Source organism: Nyctibius grandis, chromosome 30 (assembly GCF_013368605.1).
Source record: "Nyctibius grandis isolate bNycGra1 chromosome 30, bNycGra1.pri, whole genome shotgun sequence".
Taxonomy (NCBI): domain Eukaryota; kingdom Metazoa; phylum Chordata; class Aves; order Nyctibiiformes; family Nyctibiidae; genus Nyctibius; species Nyctibius grandis.
In genome coordinates this window covers 2,488,550-2,505,789 of record NC_090687.1, presented here as the reverse complement: position 1 = coordinate 2,505,789, position 17,240 = coordinate 2,488,550, and the positions used below count along the sequence as shown (strand labels likewise).

The 17,240-nt window shown below is 70.2% G+C and overlaps 3 protein-coding genes across 4 annotated transcripts in view; 1 reads left to right on the top strand and 2 right to left on the bottom strand.

Moving 5' to 3' along the window:
- Positions 1-513: 513 nt before the first annotated feature.
- Positions 514-2,976, bottom strand: PAM16 (presequence translocase associated motor 16). The gene is made up of 5 exons (XM_068420073.1): positions 2,868-2,976; positions 2,472-2,556; positions 1,273-1,412; positions 825-890; positions 514-671 (listed from the first exon to the last, which is right to left on the bottom strand). Exons 1-5 carry the CDS (start codon positions 2,868-2,870, stop codon positions 585-587), a joined length of 381 nt encoding a protein of 126 aa, XP_068276174.1. The 5' UTR covers positions 2,871-2,976; the 3' UTR covers positions 514-584.
- A 177-nt stretch (positions 2,977-3,153) lies between these two features.
- CORO7 (coronin 7) overlaps positions 3,154-17,240 on the bottom strand; it is a 35,096-nt gene continuing 21,009 nt past the window's right edge. For both annotated transcript variants that reach the window (XM_068420069.1, XM_068420070.1), the window contains 19 exons: positions 7,945-7,999; positions 7,516-7,573; positions 7,270-7,415; positions 6,426-6,521; positions 6,217-6,339; positions 5,963-6,095; positions 5,695-5,870; positions 5,509-5,617; positions 5,329-5,415; positions 5,082-5,224; positions 4,902-5,006; positions 4,697-4,782; positions 4,469-4,610; positions 4,274-4,363; positions 4,069-4,185; positions 3,852-3,987; positions 3,650-3,741; positions 3,451-3,537; positions 3,154-3,365 (listed from right to left, as the gene is read on the bottom strand). In XM_068420069.1, the coding sequence (XP_068276170.1) occupies positions 3,360-3,365; positions 3,451-3,537; positions 3,650-3,741; positions 3,852-3,987; positions 4,069-4,185; positions 4,274-4,363; positions 4,469-4,610; positions 4,697-4,782; positions 4,902-5,006; positions 5,082-5,224; positions 5,329-5,415; positions 5,509-5,617; positions 5,695-5,870; positions 5,963-6,095; positions 6,217-6,339; positions 6,426-6,521; positions 7,270-7,415; positions 7,516-7,573; positions 7,945-7,999 (1,987 nt within the window). In that variant the 3' untranslated portion in view covers positions 3,154-3,359. The remainder of the gene's footprint in view (positions 3,366-3,450; positions 3,538-3,649; positions 3,742-3,851; positions 3,988-4,068; positions 4,186-4,273; positions 4,364-4,468; positions 4,611-4,696; positions 4,783-4,901; positions 5,007-5,081; positions 5,225-5,328; positions 5,416-5,508; positions 5,618-5,694; positions 5,871-5,962; positions 6,096-6,216; positions 6,340-6,425; positions 6,522-7,269; positions 7,416-7,515; positions 7,574-7,944; positions 8,000-17,240) is intronic.
- VASN (vasorin) lies at positions 9,688-17,132 on the top strand. The gene is made up of 2 exons (XM_068420071.1): positions 9,688-9,739; positions 14,485-17,132. Exon 2 carries the CDS (start codon positions 14,495-14,497, stop codon positions 16,511-16,513), a length of 2,019 nt encoding a protein of 672 aa, XP_068276172.1. The 5' UTR covers positions 9,688-9,739; positions 14,485-14,494; the 3' UTR covers positions 16,514-17,132.

The window sequence follows — 17,240 nt, the reverse complement described above, 5'->3', positions numbered from 1 at the left end:
TTCCTGTTGCAGTTCACGATGGTGGCGAGCGCCACGGTGAGCCCGAGGTGGGGACAAAGCCTGGGGACCGCGGGGGGCTGGGTCCACCCCCCAGGGCAGCCTCGGCGCCGGGGGAGCCCTGCCAGGGTGTGTGGGGTGAGCCGTGGCCGGGGGACAGCTCCGTGTGCTCCCCCACGGCCCCTCGCCACCGCACCCCGACCCGGCAGCCGTAACGGCACCGGGCTGTCGGCACTGCCGTGGTACGGAGCCAGCGGTATCCGTGCGCTCGGGCCAAGAGCATCCGAACCCACCACGAAAATAGCTCCTGCAGCCTCCCCGGGTGCCATTTGAGTCCTGGCAGCCCTCGGTGCCCCAGGGACACCCCTTCTTCCCCAGGACCTCCCTTCTCCTCCTTCCCAGGGCACAAACCAGCCCTGGCAGCACCTTGCCGGGGCCGATCCCTGCCGGGGCAGCGGGCAGAGGCAGGCGAGTCCCCTGTCCCTCCCCAGGGCGCAGAGCAGCCAGGCCAGGCGCTGGAGGACACGGCATTTATTGGCTACCTATAAGTTAAGGGTGAGGGACATGGGGTGCGGGGGTGGCTGGAGTCACGTCTCGGCTTTCCAGCCCTTTTCCTTCTCGTCCCTGGCCTGGATGCGGAGCTCCTCGTCCAGCCGCTCCTTGGCTCTCACCACCTGCGGGACACGGGGACGGGGTGACAGGCGGGGACGGGGTGACAGGGGGGGACAGGGCTGTCCCCTCCCCTCCCTGCCTCCTCCGCAGGGATGCCCAGGCTCTGCCTCTCCCCATCGCAGGCAGGGGAAGGTGCTGAGGGGCCCTTGGCTCACCTTGGACTGCAGGTAGAAGGAGCCTCCCACCGACTTGTCGTTCACCTTGAACAAGTGCTCGTAGTTCTGCCCCAGAGAAGTTCCCCATCAGATTCCTCTCCTCTGCCCTCCCCAATCCCAAACCCCGGCAGCCTCCCACTCCCCGCAGCGGTGCCAGAGGTGATGGGTGTGATTGTGGGGACACAGCTGGCTCTGCCTGACCCCCCCAGCAGCTCCCCACGCTCCCAGACAGGCACCTCCAGGGAGCCCATGTCCCCTTCCCCAAGGAGCACCACTGGGCTGAGCCCAGCAGGCTGTGAATGCTGGCGAACTGCCGGCACACCCCTCCAGCTGCGGCAGGGAAACCTCAAACTGGGATTAACTGGGCCCAGGACAGCACCCGCACTCCCTCTGGGGACCGGTCATCACCCCCACGCTGGGCTCTCCTCAGCTCCAAGGCAGCCTCTACCTTCTGGATCTCCTCCGGGTTCAGGTTTGAGACGTTGAGGATCTGCTGAGCTTCCTGGAGGCTGATGCCGATGATCCTGGAGGCAGCTGCGGACTGGGGCCTCTCCGAGCGCCCTCGTGCATCTGCTGCTGCTCGGCTCGCTGCCCGGGGACACCGAGGGCGTGAGGCCCCCCCATGGACCCCCAGCCCTCGGGCAGGGGCCAGGCAGCAAAGCCCACGGCGCTCACATCCCAGTTCCACCCCTCTGCCCTCCTCGTGCTGCCTCCAGCCCCCGGGGGTCACCCAGATGAGGTCCCCAGCCCTGGGGAGGTGGCAGAAACTGGGGGGGCACCCATTTGTTGGTGGTGCCCACAGTGAGCCGGGCTGCAGGCAGGCAGGGCAGGGCTGGCGCGTCCCAGGGGATCATCCTGCTCTGCCCTTTGGGGCTGCCGGGATGTCTCGGAGCCTGGCAGCGGTGCCAGGTACAAGCTGGTGCCTGGGACAGCTGCTGGGGGTCCGGCGTGAGCTCAAACACCATTAGGTTTGTGCCAGGATGTGGGTGCTGGCTGTCACCCTGTGACAAGCCTGGCAAGTGTCCCCTCTGGGCACAACCCTGGGGGATACGGAGCAGCGGGGTGCCCTGGGGATGGGGAAGGAAGGGGACAGGGAAGGAAGGGGACGGGGAAGGAAGGGGACGGGGAAGGAAGGGGACGGGGAAGGAAGGGGACGGGGAAGGAAGGGGACGGGGAAGGAAGGGGACGGGGAAGGAAGGGGACGGGGAAGGAAGGGACGGGGAAGGAAGGGGACGGGGAAGGAAGGGGACGGGGAAGGAAGGGGACGGGGAAGGAAGGGGACGGGGAAGGAAGGGGACGGGGAAGGAAGGGGACGGGGAAGGAAGGGAACGGGGAAGAAAGGGGACGGGGAAGAAAGGGGACGGGGAAGAAAGGGGACGGGGAAGGAAGGGGACGGGGAAGGAAGGGGACGGGAAGGAAGGGGACGGGGAAGGAAGGGGACGGGGAAGGAAGGGACGGGGAAGGAAGGGGGACGGGGAACGAAGGGACGGGGAACGAAGGGACGGGGAACGAAGGGACGGGGAACGAAGGGGATGGGGATGTGCGGTGCAGCAGCGCCCCAGGCAGGGTGGGGATGAGGTGATGTGCCCAGCACCACGGGCATGGTCTGTGCAGGCAGCAGCACCCCAGGCCAGGCTGGGCTCCTACCTGCGAACTCCTGGCGCAGCGCCCGCATGAAGGCCCGTCCGACCACCTGGGCCCCCACCAGGATGATCTGCGCCAGGTACTTGGCCTGCGGGGACACCCTGCTGTCACAGCCGCCCCGGGCCCCGTCCCCAGCCGGCTCCTGTGCCCTGTCACCTCTCCCCGAGCCCTGCCCGGCCCCGTCCCGTCCCCCCGGGGCCCTGCCCGGCCCCTCCCTGGCTCCTGTCACGCCGCGGCCCGGCCCAGCCCCGGCCCTGTCCCCCCAGAACCGGCCTCCTCGCACCCCCCTGGGCCCTGTCCCCCGCCCGGGCCCTGCCCAGCGGCACCCTCCGCCTCCCCGGGACCTGTCCCCCCCGCCCCGGGCCGTGTCCCCCCCGTCCCGGCCCCCTCCCCTCTCACCATGGCCCCGCCGCCGCTTCCGCCCCCGGCGGTCACGGGGTCAAGGAGCGAAGGTCGCAGCGACCACCGAGGCGGCGGCGGCGGCGCGGGGCAGAGCGCCCACCCCCCTCCCTCCCCGGCCACAGCGCCCCCTGGCGGCCGCACCGCTGACTGGCGGCGCTGCGCATGCGCAGGGGGCGGCGAGGCCCAGGCCGCGGCCTCCACCGGTGCCGGTCCCATGTGTGTCCCCCCGCGGTCCCCGGTCCCCGGTTTTCCCCCCCGGCCCGCAGTCACGGCAGGAGACGGGTGCTGGTGCAGCGGCTTTAATAGCGGGACCTGCCCGCGGCGGGCACGGGGCCTAACGTCGCTGCGCGGCCTGGTACGGGGTGCGGCCTCCGGCCTGGCCCTCAGGCGGGCCGGGCCCCGCCGCGCTGCCTCCTCCGCCTCCTCCTCCCGGGCCTGAGGGTCCCCGGCGCGGCCCTCCTTGGCGATGGGGAGGTGCCGGGGTCCGGCCTAGTCCTGCGAGAGGCCCGGTGGGAGTGAGGGGCGCGTCGAGGCAGGACCGGCCCTGGGGTTCCCTCCCCTACCCCACCCCGGCACCTACCCACTCCTCCTCGTCCACCCCCTCGAAGGAGTCCTGGGGCAGTGGGTCGTCCCGGTTGCCCAGCCGGGCCACCATGGCGCTCAGGAGCTGCAGGGAGGCAGGGCAGAGCCGTGGGGCCCTGGGCATCGCCCCCGGCCCAGGGCATCACCCCCAGCCCAGGCCTCGCAGCAGGGTGGTCCCAGGGTGCCCCGGCACCCACCTCCTCCTTCTTCTGCTCGTCAGACTTCTCCTCCAGGTACACAGACGCAGGGACGAACTTCCGCGCCGGAGCCTCTTTGGGGGCCTCGCTCACTGGGAGAGAGGCATCGCCATGGGGCAGGAGGGCTTCGCCCCCCGGCTGACACACCCCCCCCCCTCCCCTCCGTGGGCCCTGGGTCCTCGCCCTGCCCCTCTGCACCCACCTGGCGTCATGTCGGCTGGCCGCAGGCTGGCACGGCGCTGCTGCCCGTCCTCCCCCGCCAGCCAGGCGCTGCTGCCGAGGGCCGGCTCCCACCGGACGCGGGTTGGTGGGTAGATATCGTCCTGGAAATACTCCTTCTGCGGGGGCGAGGGGTGCTGAGGTGGGCTCCTCTGCCTCCTATACCCCCCCAAACCACAGCCAGGCCCCCCGCTGCTTACCCTGACGCGTGGCACGCGGAAAGCCACCGGCTCGAGGGTGCTCTGCCCGAGGCGCAGCGCCCGGGCGAATTCTACCTCCCGCACCTCACACACCGTTTTGGGCAGGAAGACGAAGCCCTGATGGGGTGGAGGCGTGAGCGGGGCCTGCTGCGGGTCTGGCAGCGCAGGCAGGGGGGTCAGGGGCCTGTCAGGGCCCCCCCTTTACCTTGTGGGGTTCGTTGGAGGTGAAGCTGTTGCACTCGAGGAAATAGGGGGGCTCAGGTGTCACCTCGTAGAGGAAGACTCTGGTGTCACCCTGGGGATGGAGCGAGATAAGGGGTGCAGGGAGGGTCCCTCTGCACTGTCGGGGTGCTGTAGGCAGGTATCCCCCCCAAGTTTTTTTGGGGGGGCAAACCCTCACCTTGCCGGTGAGGAAGACAACGCTGGTATCTTCATCGTAGAAGGGCAGGAGGGTGGAAGGGGCCACATCAAGGCCAAGGATGGACAAAGGTCCCTCAGGCAGAGCCTGTGCCCGGTACAGGAGGATCCTCCTCTCACTGCGGCTGCGGGGAGGTGACAATGGAGGTGTGGGGGGGCCGCACAGTGTCCCTTGGGGACCCCTGCCCTGGCGTGTGTCCCCCTTCTTTACCTATCGAAGCCAGACACCAGGAGGTAGTCGCCACCACAAACCCAAACCAGGCGTGCTCCGCGGCCCCCCTCGGGACCTGGACCCTCCTGTGAGGGGTGAAGGTCACCCTGCCTCTTCGGAGAGAGCTGGGGGTGCGGGCGGGTGCCCGTGGGGGGGTTCCCAGCACCCCCAGCTCTCCAGCCCATCCCCACCGCCGTGATCGTACCTGTTGGGGCTGAGGGCTGCGCCGGGGCTCGTAGAGCCGTACCCAGCCATCTTTGCTCACCGTCGCCAGCTTCTTCCCATCAGGGCTCCAAGCCAGGCTGAAAATCTGGGGAGAGGGATATTGTGTCCCCTGCCTGGCCAAACAACCCCCTCGGATGTCCCCAGATGTGTCATATCTTACCTGATCGGTGTGTCCCCGTAGGCACAAGGCTTCCCGCCCGGCGCCCAGCTCCCAGATCCTCACCGTCATGTCGTAGGAGGAGGAAACCAGGAGATCGGATGCCACGGGGTGGAAGCGGATGGAGTAGATCTTCTCCGTGTGACCTGGTAAGGTTTGAGCGGTGCGTGGTCGTCCCTGATGGGGACAGCGCCGGGCTGGCTTGTCCCCAGCGTGAGGTGCTCGGTGTGCCTCCCCGCCCGCCCCTCACCTCGGAGGACAGCTTCGGGCTCGCGCAGCGTCTCCCGCAGCCCTCCCTCGGGGATCCGCCACAGCCGGATCTTGGCGTCCTCACCCGCTACGGCACCAAAATGGGTGGGCAGTGGTTAATGTGGCGATCTGGCGTGGCCGGTACTAGCCCGGCGCGCTCCCCCGGGGACAACACACGTACCAACAGCGAGGCGCCGCGGGTCGAAGGGGTCCCAGGAGAGGTCGGCCACCGCCGCGCCGTTCTGGATGGTGGGCACGGCCGCGTCGGGGAGACGGCCCGGCTTGGAAAGCTGTGGGGGAGAGAGCTGGGGGTCACCCGCACTGCACCCGCCGGCGCTGTGCCAGCCACCGCGCCACGCCGGGGTACCTCGAGGACGGCGATCTGTCCGCCGGCGGAGAGCAGGGGCAGGGCGACGCGCTGGTGGTTGGCGCAGAAGCCGTCGCACTCGCCCGGCGTGGTGAGGCTGAGCCCCCGCAGGTTGGTGAGGTGGGTGTCGCGGTGCAGCACCCTGCCCTGCGCGTGCCGGAAGCGGGAGCTGGGCCCTGGCGCAGGCGGGGGACGGGTGAGCGCCCCGGGTCCCCCCTCGGCGTGGCCCCAGCTGGGGGACACCGAGCCCACCCCGCCGCCCGCTCACCCAAAATGCCCTGCAGCGACTTTTGGCTGGGGCTGCTGGCGAAGCCGCTCGAGGGGCCCGTGCTGGCCGAGAGGGAGGTGGCGGCACTGCCCGGCGAGGCCAGCGAGGCCGGCGAGGAGTAGCCGCTGCCCTCCTACGGGAGAGAGACGGGTGGGCAGGGGGTGCCGGTGCCCCAGCCCTCCCCGGGACGGGGGCGGCGGGGTCCCCCTGACCCCTCAGCACCCCCGGCACGCTCCCCAGCGCCCCGTGCTCACGCTCCGGTCGGTGTCGGTGTTGGTGGGGCCGGTGTGGGCTGCCTGCCCGCGGGTGCAGGCGAGGACAGGGGAGGTGAAGGTCTCGGTGGGTCTCCGCGCGGGGTGCAGGCTCACCCTCCCCACCTGCCAGCAGGCAGAGCGGTGGGCACGGGGCGGTGGCAGCCCCTGGCGATGCCACCGGCGAGGACGCCGCCCTGGGTGACACTGACCTGCTGGCTGTCCCCCGCCCACCAGGCCTGGGCGCCGGTGGCTGGCAGCGTCCCGGCGCAGTCGGGGAACAGATCCTCGTGGAAGTCCTGGACAGACTAAGGGACAGGGCGAGGTGGGTGTCCCCAAAACCCCACAGTCCCTGTCCTGCTGCTGGCTGGCACCACCCTGGCCCGGGGCACCCCCGGGCACCCCCTGGCACCCCCGGGCACCCCTGGCACCCAGCCCCTCCAGCCGCAGAGCCCCGTCCCCGCGAGCTGCGTGCTGAAGCCTGTAGGTGTCAGACACTGCCCGGCGCTGGGCTGCCTCGCACACCCCTCCTCCCAAACAGCACCCAGCTCCCAGCATCACGGCTTGCAGCACCCAGCACCCAGCACCCAGCTTTAAGCACCCAGCATTCAGGATCTGGCACCCAGCACCCACTGCACAACAGCACCCAGCAAGTAGCACCCAGCTTTCGGGATCCACTCTCCAGCACCCAGCACCTTGCACGCAGCACCCAGCTTCCCAAATCCAGCACCCAGCAAACCCAGCCTCCGTTATCCCCCATCAGCACCCAGCACCCAGATTTCAGCCTCCAGCACCCACCTTCCAGCCTCCACTACCCCCATCAGCACCCAGATTTCAGCCTCTAGCACCCAGCACCCACCCTCCTGCTCCATTACCGCCCATCAGCACCCAGGTTTCAGCCTCCAGCACCCAGGTTTCCCTCCTCTCCTGCTCCCCCCAGGCTGGGGACTGGGGTCCCCCTGCACCCGGCTGCCTTTTGTCACCGCTGAGGTGACACCCATGAGATGGCACCAGGCGCCCGTGACACAGTGCCACCCGCAGCCCCCCCCCCGTTACCTTGCGTGGCACCAGGTAGCTGATGGGCACGAGGGCGGTGTCGGTGAGCTGCAGGACGCGGAGCACCTCGCAGGCCATGACGTCCAGGGCCAGGCGCGGCACGGCACCCAGGCCCCGCGTCCTGCCCTCCGTCCGGCACTGGGTCACTGGGGGGCGGGCAGGGTGGCCGTGGGGCAGGCGGCACGGGCAGGGGCGAGGCCCCTGCGGGTGCCAGCAGCAGCCCGGCATGGGATGGATCCCGCTTACCCTGGGTGAGTGCTGGCTGCGCGGCTGCCGCCTCGAAGCAGTACAGGAGGTTTTCTCCCTGGAAGAGAGGTGGAGGGGACAGGGCATGAGTGGGGCTGTGGGGAGCACCCCACCACACCCTGCTGCACCCTCTTGCACCCCACTGCACCCACATGCACCCCACTGCACCCTCCTGCACCCCACTGCGCCCACGTGCACTCCCCTGCACCTCGCTACACCCCCTGCACCGTTCTGCATCCTCTTGTAACCCCACATGCACCCACATGCACCTCGCTGCAACCCCTGCACCCTGCTGCGCCCCGCTGCACCCACATGCACCTCACTGCACCCTCCTGCACCCACGTGCACCCTACTGCACCTTGCTACACCCCCCTGCACCCTTCTGCACCCCACTGCACTCCCATGGACCCCACTGCCATGGGACCTCACCTTCCCCGCCAGCACCAGCAGCCCCGTGTCGGCGTCATACAGCGGGATGGCCGCCCTGCAAGGGAAGGAGGGTGCTGAGCTGGGGGCACCCATCGGCACAGCACCCTGCCGGTGGCGGGGCCGGATCCTGCACCTTTCCCCACCGGTGCACACCCCAAACCCCGTCCTGGGGACACGGGGAGCAGGATCAGGCCCTGCCTATGGCAGGTGGGCAGCACCGGTGCTGGGGGGTGCCCTGACTTACAGCTCCCCACGGCACGGCCCTCCCCATCCCACCCCGGGGTGACAGGTTTGCAGTGGGATGGCACTGCTGGCACCGCTGGCTGCTGCCAGCCCCAGCTGCACGGTGCCCACCGTGTCGCCGTGCCCAGCCGCGGGGCACCCCGCTCCCAGCCCTGCGCCCTGCGCCCAGCCATGGCACCCGGCCCCGCTCGGGGAAGCCGCCGGCACCCACAGGGGAGACCCGGGGCTGGCTGGGCCGGCTGGGCCAGTTCGGGTCGGGCGCGTGGCACACCCCGGCACACCGCCCGCCTCACCCGGCACCTGCTGTGCCAGCCAGCCCCGGGGGTGCCCTGCGGCGGGGCTGTGCCGGCTGGAGCGTGTCCCTGCTCCTCGTCCTGCACCCTGTCCCAGCCTGCAGCCGGGGGTGCTCGGTGGCTGGAGGGGACAGTGACCAAGGGGGTGCTTGGTGGCCGGAGGGGACAGTGGCCAAGGGGGTGCTCGGTGGCCAGAGGAGGCCATGGCCAGGGCAGTACCCAGTGGCTGGAGGGGACAGTGGTGACAAGCTCTGCAGGCAGCTCTGAGGACAATAAAGGGACAATCTGTCACTTGTGGGTTGACGTTTCTGTGGCTGTGCCGAGGGCAGGGAGCTGTGCCGTGCACAGCCGTGGGTCATCACAGGGTGGCTGGGTGGCACAAGGGACGGCCGTGGCCGGGATGGCACGGTCCTGCCCCGGGACTGTTGGCACCGACGTAGGCAAACACTGCTGGGGTGGCCGTGGCAGGCACCGGGGTCCCCTGCCCGGCTGCGGTCACCGTCACCAGCACTGCCACCACCGCCGGTGCCCAGGGTTGGGACAAGGGCACCCCTGGGTGCCTGGTTGCCCCCGCCCGGCCCGTGCCGTCCTCACGGTGCCGAACAGTGAGCGTTGTCCTGCAGTGCTCGGCACGGCTCTGCTGTCACCGGGGCAAGGGGGGGTCCCTGCAAGGGCCACCCACTGCCCCCCTGTCCCCCAGCCAAGGGTGTCAGGGGCTCTGTGGATGCCAGAGGCACGGGGGTACCGGGGCAGTGGGGCCCATGGGTGCCAGGGTCCCCGGTTATTCTGGGTGCGCTGCATATGGGGGTCCCTGGGGGTGCCAAGGACTCCCAGTCCCTGGTGATACCGGGGGTGCCGGGTGCCTGGGGTGCTGGGATCCCGGGTACCCCAGGGATGCTGGAGGTCCTGGGGGGACGCTGGAGGGTTTGGGGGGTCCTGGAGCTCCCGGGGGTCCCGGGGGTCCCTGGGACTGTGGGGGGCCCTGGGGCTGCCGGGGGTCCCGGGGGTCCCCGGGGGGTCCCGGCGGTCCCGGGGGTCCCGCCCCGTGCCGGGCCCAGGTGCGCGGGGGGCGGAGCCTCCGGGGCAGCCCCGCCCCGCCCCCCCTCCGCTGTGCCCCGCAGCCAATGGGGAGGCGGCGGCAGGGCAGGCTCCGCCCCCCGCGGTTTTAAAGCCGCCCCCCGCGCCCGGCGCCGCCAGAGAGGGGAGCGCCCGCCCGGCCGCGGCAAACCGCATGGACTGACCGACCCCGGCCCGGCCCGGTGAGTGCCGCGTCCCCGCGCCGCTGCCCACGGCCGCCTCTCGCCGCGGGGCCGGGGGGTCGCGGGGCGGCGGCCCGCGGGCGGGGGGGGCTCTGCCCCGCACCCAGGGGCTCCGGGGGCCTCGGCCGGGCCCCGGCGCCCCCCGGGCCGGCTGCCCTCCCGGTGACAGGGTGTCACCGCGGCTGCGGGGCCAGCCCCCCGCTACGGGCCTCGGCTGGGGGTCGGCGTGCCCTGCTCCCGCCGAGGCCTGGGCTGGGCCAGGGGGCACCCGGCTGTCCCCGGCCTGGGCTGGTGACGAGGCCTCGGCCGGGCCGGGGTGATGGCACCGTGGTGGGCAGGGACAGGGGTGCAGGCGGGACCCCAGGTCCCCTGGCCCTGCCTGTGCCTGCCCTGCCATGGGATGCGCCAGGGTCCGGCCCAGGGATCTCGGCCTGGTGCTGCTCCCGTCACGGGCAAGGGGAGAGATGTGGCCGGGGCTACCGGGGAGCCTGGTGGGACCAGTGTGGTGCTGGGCCCATCCCGTGCTCGCCCTGTCCCAGCAGACGTGGCAGCAGGGCTCACCCTTTGGGGTCAGGCAGAGGTGGGAGCTGCTGGCAGTGCTGTCCACCACCACCCTCCTCAGCGGAGGGCTCGGCTGGGGTGGGGTTTGGCTGCCCTCACCCTGCCTGTCCTGGGTTGCTGACCCGCCGTGGGGCCGAGCGGGGTCCCCAGGCAGCGCTGGTGAGGGTTTCCCTTACGGCTGGCACAGAGGGACAGGTGCCAGCAGGGCCACCGGCCAGCCTGGCCGCCAGCCGGCGGGGATGCCCCACCGCCTGTCCTGCCGCCAGCTCCCTGCGCGCTTCATCGTCACCCGGCGTGCGCCGGGGGATGCTGGCCCCCGTCACCCTCTCTGGGTGTGACTTTGGGCCACCGTGGGGTAAGTGTCCCTTCATGTGCCTGCCTCCCTCTTGGGCCTGCAGCTGCCACGAGAGCCAGCGCATCCCAGCAGAGATGCTCCAGTCCCAAGACCCCTCTTCCCAACCAGAAACCCCGACTCGTGTCCCCCCGCACACCCACTGCCGTGCCCCACGCCAGCAGGTCTCATCCTGCTGGGACCGGGGCAGCCAGACTGGCCTGACCCAGCCGGGGCCGTGCCGCTGCCCACACGGCGCTGGGCAGTGCCGCCGTCAAGGATCACACTAATTACTATTTTTCCCCGTACCACGCCAAGGCCGGGTGGCCTCGCCGGGTGGCCCTGACGCAAGCGCTGCCTGCCCGGCTGGCTCTGCCGGCGGGACGCGGCAGGAGGAAGCGCTCAGGGACAGCCGCGGCCACCCCAGTCACGCCGTAGGAATCTGCCCGTGCTGCCGGGGCCGCGCGTGGCAGCATCGCCGGCCTCCTCCCAACTTCTGCCGGCGTCCGGGCTCCTCCGGAGGCGGTTTGGCTGCCGGTGAAGTGGCTCTGCTGGTTTTTCCTCCTTGCCAGCACCTGAGTCGGGGAGCGCGGTCAGGTCAAAGGGGCAGGAGCGGGACGGAGGGGCTGGCGAGCGCCGGGGGAATGCAATAACCAGGCCTGCATTCCTCCGGGGCTGCTGCGGAAACTTTAATTAAATAGGGAGGGGAGCCCGGGAGGAGGTGGGAGCTGCGGCGGCGCAGCGTGGGTTGAAGGGGAGGAGGATTAAGGGCTTAATCCTGCATCCCCCCGGCTGGGTCTGGGCAGGGGGCACGTGCTGACATGAGCTTGTTTTGGGGGGGTGTAAGGGAGGGGAGCAGCGCCTGCATCCCGCCTGGCGCAGGCACTGTGTCCCTCCCTGCGGTGACAGGGGCAGAGCCCAGGGCCCAGCTGTGTGCGGGGCCCCCGTCCTGCCCACACCGGTGCCCACTGGCCGCCGAGGCAGCCCACCGGCCGGCCAGCAACAACAGTGGCTTTGTTTGGCTGCGGGGCCTCGCTCGCCCGTGCGGGAAGGGACATCCCGGCCGTGCCGGGTTCCCGGGGGAGAACCGCCACGTCCCCGGGCGGCCGGGACCCCCGGGAGGGCTCCTCCGGCCCCTCCTGCGCAGGTGTCACCCTGCGGCGCGGGGACGGCGTCGGCCTCGTCCTTAAAACACGTGGCGGGTGCGAAGCGGGGTGTCCCCCTCCCCGAGTCCCTCGCCCTGGGCCGGCCCGGGGGGCTGCAGGCAGGGCCGGGGGGACACGGCGCTCCCACCCCAGCAGGCTGGCAGGGAAAGGCTGAGCCGGGACTGGGGGAATCCGAGCCCGGATCCTCCCCGCAGCCGGAAAATATGAATAATTCGGCAAATATCTGCGGTGCAGGCGCGGGGGAGCCCAGCCAAGGCAGCAGCAGGCCGCTGGCAGGGCGCTCCTAACACCTCCAGCAGAACCGAGGCCCCCTCTCTGCCCTTGGGGACCCCCCGGGACGTGGGGGGGCTGTTCCCCCATTTCGGAGGGGTGAGCATCCCAGCGAGCCTGGCCCGGGTTAACCCCCTCACTGCCTCCAAGGGGCATCGGGGCGCGAGGGCGGGATGCCGGCGTGTGCCGGCGGAGCGGGGTGATGCCGGGGCGGCGGAGGCGTGCGGGCGGAGCGGCCGTGCCGGCGCTCGTGGCGAGGCGGGGATGCGTGGCCGTGGCCCGGCCGGCTGAACCTGCCCGGAGCGGGGAGCCTGGCAGGCGAGGAGGAAATGCCAGCGTAATTAAAGGGACGAGAGAGACTTGGAGTCAGCAGCTGGTTGCAGCGCGGGGACACGTCAGCGAAACCCGACCCTGGCATTGCAAAACCAGCCCCGGCCTCGCCAGCCTCCCCGCAGGCCTGGCCGCGCTCCGGCGCTGCCCACCCGGGCCTGGCACGCCACAGCACTGCGGGCACCCTGTGCCCAGGGCTCGGCCCACCAGCCAGCACCCTCCGGCTGCCGGAGCCACCGTGAGGGCTGGGGGCGGTGAGGGGTGCTGGCTCTGCCCCCAGCCCCCTTAGCCCCCAAAAAGCGCTTCGCAAGGGCTCCGTGGTGCTTTTTTTGGCTCTACTCAGTCCTTGTGCCAGGCACTGGTGGCTTGGCCGTGATGTGGGGGTGCAGCGGGACCCGGCAGTGGCGAAGGGGCAGGGTGCTGAGCTGGGGGTGCTGGGGAGGGGACGGGACGCGGTGACAGTGACCCCCTGGACGCGGCACGGCTCCTCCCCAGCGTCGGGGGGCCTGACGGCACAGGTCACGGCGGGGCAGGGGCCCGTCAGGCCAAGTGACTCAGGCGGCTGCGGTGACCCTGCCAGCGGCGCGGGGCGCACCCACCCTGGGGCGCACCCCACCCTGGGGGGGCCCGGCCGGGGAGGAGGCGAGGACGGAGCTGGCCGCCACGTTAACCCGTCCGGCTTGCTGGGGTGAGCGCTGGGTGCCACTGCGGCATGGGGGCTCCGCTGGCCAGGGACACGCTGGGGGGGGGGATCCAGTCCCTCCCAGAGCCACCGGTGCAGGACGTGGTGTCCCTGCACCGGACAGGGCCCCCCACCGCGGAGGGGCAGCCGGCACGTGCTGCCGTGCGACCCGGCATCCCCCCGCACACGGCGGGGGCCCCTTGCGAGCCGCGGCGGGGGGGTGTGTGTGCCTGGAGCTGTGAACAGCTCGGAGCAGGGCAGGAGGAGGTGACAGCCGGGGCTGGGAAGGGGCTGGCAGCACCCTCACCTCCGGCGTTCGCCTCTTCCCTGCCCAGGGACCCCATTCTGCCACCCTCCATGTGCCCCTGAGATGGGGTGGCAGGAGACAGCAGGTCCCTGGCCCAGCCCCAGGTCCCACTGCCACCCCGTCACCCCTGCTAATTAGGAGAGTCATTAAAAGGGCTGAAAAATGAGGCTGAGAGACAAGCCAGCTGCATCCAGGGCAGGGGTGGGTACAGCCTCGCGCACCCCAAGAGCACCCTCCCCTCCATCCCCGTGCCAGAGGGATGAGGACGCAGCCCAGGGCGCTGTGCCGGGTGTCCAGGGTGCCAGGAGGGAGGGGAGCAGCAAGGGGACCCGTGGCCCCCAGGGGAACAGGAGCCGTCTCGGGGGCAAGTACGAGCCCCAGGACTCTCTAGGGACACAGCTGGCTCCGAAGTGCACAGCGGGCACCTGTGGGGCAGGGGAGCACCCAGCTCCTTGGGCCCCACAGCTGAAGGTGCCCAGGCCACCCCACAGATGGGTGCCCCCATCCCCGAAGAGGACGATCCGGGCAGGAGCAGCCCCCGTGGGTGCAGCTGCGGGGCCGGCGGCACAAGCAAAGGGTTAAGGCAAGCTGGCGGTGCCGGGAAGGCCAGCCAGGCTCCCACCCCCTCCCCTGGCTCCCAGGCCCGGCCCTGCTCCGCTCCACGTCCCCCATGTTTGATTTGCACCCTGCCGAGAGCAGCCGGCGGTGGGGGCCCTGGCTATGGGGGGGTCACGGTGCCCCACCAGAGACTGTACCGAGAGGCCAGGCCGAAGCCAGGGGGCCGTGTCGCATGGCAGAGCCTGGGGCACACGGAGGTACCGTGTCCCTCGGTCCTGGGGGTCCGGGGAGGGGGAGCGTGTGGGGCCGGGGTGGGCACTTCCCTCTCACCGGCTCTGTCTGCCAGGGACTTCCCTGCTCCCCCTGCGGTCCCTTTGGGGCCAGAGGGTCCTGGACAGGGCACGGGGGGACAGCTCTCACCCCCTGGCAGCAGTGCAGGGGTATCGGGGGGGTGCGAGGCACCCCACAGCCCCGCCAGCCGGGGGTGCCCCCCCGGCAGGGCCTGGCCCCTAACCTCATCTGGGTTTCTCTCTCCCGCAGAGCTGACACCATGAACCGGCTGATCCTTTGCACGCTGCTTCTCGTGGCCCCCGGGGAGCTGGCTGGGGCATGTCCCACAGGCTGCCAGTGCCAAGACCCCAAGACCATCCTGTGCGCGGCCAGACGGGGCCAGACGGTGCCCCGGGGGCTGCCCCCCAGCACCCTCTCCCTCTACGTCTTTGAGAACGGCATCACGACGCTCAGCGAGGACAGCTTTGCGGGCCTGCCCGCCCTCCAGCTCCTGGACCTCTCGCAAAATAAGATCACCAGCATCCAGAAAAACATCTTCCAGCCTCTGACAGAGCTCGTCAACTTGGACCTGTCCTCCAACCAGCTGCAAGAGATCACCAACGAGACCTTCCACGGGCTGCGGCTGCTGGAGCGGCTCTACCTGCAGAGGAACAGGATCCAGCACATCCACGCCGCTGCCTTCAACACGCTGGAGAACCTGCTGGAGCTGAAGCTGCAGAACAACCAGCTCTGGGCCGTGCCCCCCCTCGACCTGCCCAACCTCCTGCTGCTGGACATCAGCTGGAACAAGATCCCTGCCATCGCACCGGGGGCCTTCCATGCCGTCAACATAGAGTCCCTCAAGATCGCGGGGCTGGGCCTGACGAGCTTAAACGAGGAGCTCTTCCAGGCCCAGAACAACCTCCACGAGCTGGACGTCTCCGACAACCTGCTGGAGCGCGTCCCGGCGGTGCTGCGGCGGCTGGGGAGCCTCACCAAGCTCAGCCTGGCCGGCAACGCCCGCATCTCCCAGCTGCCGGCGGAGGACTTCCGCAGACTTCACAACCTCCAGGAGCTGGACATCAGCAACCTCAACATCAACACCATCCCTCGGGAGTTCTCCAGCTTCTTCCCCAGGCTGCGGGCCGTGACGGCCGCCGGCAACCCCTTCAACTGCATCTGCCAGATGAGCTGGCTGGTGCAGTGGGTGAACGCCAGCGGCGTGGCGCTCCGGCGGCCCGAGGAGACGCGCTGCCACTTCCCCCCCAAAAACTCCGGCAAGCTCCTCCACCACCTGCAGTACGCCGACTTCGGCTGCCCCACCACCACCACCACCACGCCGCCCACCACCCCCCGCACCACCACGCTGCCGCCGCCCCCGCCGCTCCCCGCCAGCAGCCGCCCGCCGCCGCCGCCCAGCACCGCCGCTCCCACGCCAGCGGCCAGGGCCCCCCAGGACAGCTCCACGCCGGTGCCCTTCAGCGGCCCCCTGGCCCCCACCAGCCCCCCGCCGCCCATCTGTCCCCCTCGCACGTGTCTGAACGGTGGCACCTGCCATCTGAGTGCCCAAAACCACCTGGAGTGCCTGTGCCCGGCGGGCTTCGCCGGGGCATACTGCGAGGTGGAGGCGAGGGGGACGACACCGTCCCCGGCCACGCAGGCCCCGCCGCCCGGCCGGCGGATCAGCATCGCGCAGGTCAGCAGCACCTCCCTCAAGGTGGACTTGCAGAACTACGTCCAGTCCAAAGCGCAGCTCAAAGGCATCCGTTTGAGCTACCGAAACCTCTCTGGGCCGGACAAGCGACCGGTGATGCTGCGTTTGCCGGCGTCGCTCTCCGAATACACGGTGCGAGCGCTGAAACCCAACTGCACCTACCGCGTCTGCATCGGGCCCCTGGGGGAGAAGGTCTCCAAGGAGGAGCACTGCGCCGAGGCGCAGACCTTGCCGCAGAGCCACCAGCAGCACTCCCCCGTCACCCAGAGCAAGGACAGCAACCTCGCCCTGATGATCGTCCCCGCGCTGGCCGCCGCGCTGCTGCTGGCGGTGGTGGTCACCGCCGGCACCTACTACCGCCGGCATCGCCGGGCCAAGGCGCCGGCCGGCGCCGGGGTGGACGCCAGCCCGCTGGAGCTGGAGGGGGTCAAAGCCTGCCTGGAGAATGGGGATCTGAGCAGCCACGGCCGGAAGGTGCCGGAGGCGGCGATGCTTTCCGGCGGCTCCGAGTGCGAGGTCCCGCTCATGCAGTCGCACTACCCCAGCAACAACAACACCCCGGGGCTCAAACCCTCCTACTTCTGAGGGCTGCCGGGCCAGGGGAGGGTTGAGCTGCAGCGGCGGCACCCGGCCGCGTCCCTCCGCGGGGGGGAGGGCGAGGAGTTGACTGAGTGAAGGCAGAAAAACCCCAAACCCATAACGTGCAATTTCCGCCAGGCTGCCGCGCTGCGGGAGGAGACGCTGATTTTACCGCTCGGCGCCTTGAGTTCTGCGACTCGACGTAGAACGTGGGTAGCAAAAGAGAAGAGGGGGTTTGGGTTTTTAATCTGGGGTTCGGGTGGGCTTTTTTTAGCTCCTGCTAAAAGGAAAGCTGCCGGTGACTCGGCTGAGGGACGTCCACGTGCTGGACACAAGGGTCCTTTAGCAGAGCCCGGCCCGTGACTCTCAACTCCCTGGAAGCTGATGTGAGCGATAAGGCCCGGCCGAGGTGCTGGGACCCTCGGGCCCCCCCGGGCTGAAGGAAGCGCCGAGCAGGCGAACCGGGAATTGAAGCTTTAAGAACTCGGAGAGAATATTTATACACGATTATTTCCCATTTCTTCTGGGAAAACTTTTTTTTTTTTTTAACTAGTACAGGTTTGTGTACGTCTCTTTTTGTAAGGCAGACCAGAAGGGTGTCTTTTTGTAAAAAAAAAAGAAAAAAATTAAAATAACAACCATGAAACCTCTGCACAGGCGCTGCCTGTCGCTGGGTGTGGGCAGGGGTACGGGCAGCGCAGCGCATCCCCTGCAGAGGAGCGGGAAGGTCGCC